The sequence below is a fragment of the Cystoisospora suis genome (genome assembly GCF_002600585.1).
Source record: "Cystoisospora suis strain Wien I chromosome Unknown contig_7625, whole genome shotgun sequence".
Lineage (NCBI taxonomy): Eukaryota > Apicomplexa > Conoidasida > Eucoccidiorida > Sarcocystidae > Cystoisospora > Cystoisospora suis.
Genome location: NW_027160410.1, coordinates 1,678 through 4,270, shown reverse-complemented (window position 1 = coordinate 4,270; position 2,593 = coordinate 1,678). Strand labels below are relative to the sequence as shown.

Below are 2,593 nucleotides of genomic sequence, written 5' to 3'. Positions count from 1 at the left end.
GAGAAGAAGGAGAAAGAGAACCCCCCATGGAGAGAAGAAGAAGAAAAGTCGACTAAAGGAAGTGTCTTTAAGAATGTGCTTCATCTTGATCCAATAAGGCATGAAGATAAAGAGTCTTCTGATAAGGATACTACCCTACTTTCTTCTTCTTCTTCATGCAGAAAGAGACTCGGGTGTACATACACTCCAGCGCTGAAGCGAGCCTTAGGGCGTATCTTGACGCCTGTCGAGATGTATGAATTTCTGAGAAGATTTTGCATGCGAACAGAAGAAGAGATTGAAAACGCACCTCGCAGCCGTGAAAGGAGAAAAGAAGAGGAACAGGAGACCAAGAGGAAGAAGAGTCAAACAGAGAGAGAAGAAGAAAAACAAGGAGAGAGAAAAGAAGAGGAGAAGAAGAACAAGACGAAAGAAGAAGAGAGAGAAGAAGAGACGAATGAAGAAGAGAGAGAAGAAGAGACGAATGAAGAAGAGAGAGAAGAAGAGAGTTCGAGACATTTGAGAGATCAAGAGGCAGCAGAGCCGCCGAGGGGGGGAGAAGAAGAAGAAAAGACCTCCACCACGAACGGGAGAGAAGGTGAGACGGAGGAGAAAGAAGACAACGTGAAACAAGGAGAAGATCTAGCATTGCAAGAAAACAGAGAGAAAGAAAGAGAAGAATCGCAAGAAGAACACAAGGGAGGTGTGAATGAGAAAGAGACGCAAAACGATCTACAGAGACGTGAAGAGAAGGAAGAAAGAGATCTGCAAGAGGAGGAGAAAGATGAAGAGAAGAAGGACAAGCAGAAAGAAGAAGAAGAAAAGAAGAATAAGATGAAGAGAGAACAAGAAGAAGAAGACGAGGTGAAGAAGAGCCGTCTTTTATATGAAGCTTCTTCGTATTTGGCTCGTCGGTTTGCTGCGAAGGAAGCGATAGCCAAAGCCCTAGGTGGAGCTGGTCTCAGGAACCTAAGCAGATGTGAGACTACACGCTAGACCATCCTCGCTAGACACATGGCTCTCTCGCTTCTACGCACTACATCCTACGGCCCCTTGTACAACATATATGGCCTCTTGTCATGTATCTCCCTCGCTTTTCTCTCTCTCTCGATATATACTCTTTCTCTCTCTCTCTAGACACTTCTCTCTCTATATATGTACTCCTTCTCTCTGTATGCATTCTCCTTCTCCCTATACATACACTCCTTCTCTCTCTCTCTCCATAGGCATTTCTTTTCTCTTTCCCTCTCACAACGTCTCTCGCTCTATATCTATCTCTCTAGACTGTAGTATGAATGACTGGAGGCTATTATAGACATTGATCTACAGAGAGCATTGGGGTGTTTCTATATCATTGCGACTTGTTAAGATCGATCTCTTTCCTCGAGATAAAACAGACAACTGGAAGAGTGAGTGAGAGAGGGAAAGAAAGGTAGGAATGAAACTCTCTGAAGTCGACGATGAGAAGAAGAGATCAAAGCTAGAGAAGTATGTAGGTGTCAAGAGAGAAACCTCTCTAAGAGGTAGTTATGCTATAATACACGAGGTCGTGTGGATGGAGTGCTGGTGTATGTACACCTGGGAGGATGATGGTCATGTGTCTCTACATAGGGTATGCATGCATGCATGCGCCGATGATGATATATATATGTCATAGATCTTCACTTCTTCACTCTTCTCCTTTTAGCCGCCCCCTCTCTCTTATTATCTACACGTATATACATAGATCTATGTAGAAAGAGATACACTCGTGAAGAAACCTGTGTGTGTCTTTCTCTTTCCTCTTCTTCTTCTTTCTTCTTCTTCTTCCGCCTGGTTTGAATCTATCCATCCATCCATTCAGAGGTCTCTCCTACCGCAGAAAATTCTTCATGACTACAACTCCTACCTATAGACATACGTTACACAGAGAAAGCTACAGAGATAGATAGATAGATAGATTACAGACAGGTAGACACATAGATAGATGAAAGTGAGATAGTAGATAGATCGCTGCATACATGTATATATCGATAAGGAAACGGAGAGAGAGAGGAGAGGAGAGGAGAGGAGGAGGGTTTCTTTTTCTTTAGCCGTCTTTCCTTGTCTCTATGCCTTTTCTTTGTGGTTTGTGTGTAGACGGTATAAGACTGGTCGATATCGAGATCTATCAAGGTCTGAATCATCAGCCTTTAGTTCGGCTTATAAACGGAGCTTTAGAACAGCAAAGAGAGAAAGGAATTTGCAATGTCTTTCTATCCATAGCAGATGAAGGAGATCTAGCTATAGCCACGGCGACGGCTGTGGGGTGCTAAGAAGCAACTCTTAGAGCTTCTCTTAGACTTCTCAAATGGCTCTCACTCTTTCTCTCTTTATCTTTTTCCTTTTCTTTCTCTCATGCTCTTCTTCTCCCGAGAGAAACTAAAGTCTTCTTGCACTATATATGCATAGAGACACCTTGCTCTTTCTGTTTTCATACACGTAGACGTATCTATATAGAGAGAGATATATATGTGCACATCTTAATCTTTCTGTTTATAGATATATGTATATGCGTATGTGTATATGTGCATATGTCTCCATTTGGGTCTTTGAGTTTCTTCTGCATCCTAGGGTTGGGTGAGCTGTCTATGTG

General features: G+C 42.6%; 1 protein-coding gene across 1 annotated transcript in view; it reads left to right on the top strand.

The window, feature by feature from the left end:
- CSUI_010506 (4 -phosphopantetheinyl transferase domain-containing protein) overlaps nt 1-2,273 on the top strand; it is a gene marked incomplete at its 3' end in the record, with an annotated part of 5,221 nt that extends 2,948 nt beyond the window's left edge. Inside the window, exons 4-5 of the mRNA XM_068070609.1 lie at nt 1-958; nt 2,098-2,273. The exon at nt 1-958 is cut by the window's left edge and continues 187 nt beyond it. Coding sequence (XP_067917415.1) covers nt 1-958; nt 2,098-2,273 — 1,134 coding nt within the window. The remainder of the gene's footprint in view (nt 959-2,097) is intronic.
- Between the last annotated feature and the right edge of the window lie 320 nt (nt 2,274-2,593).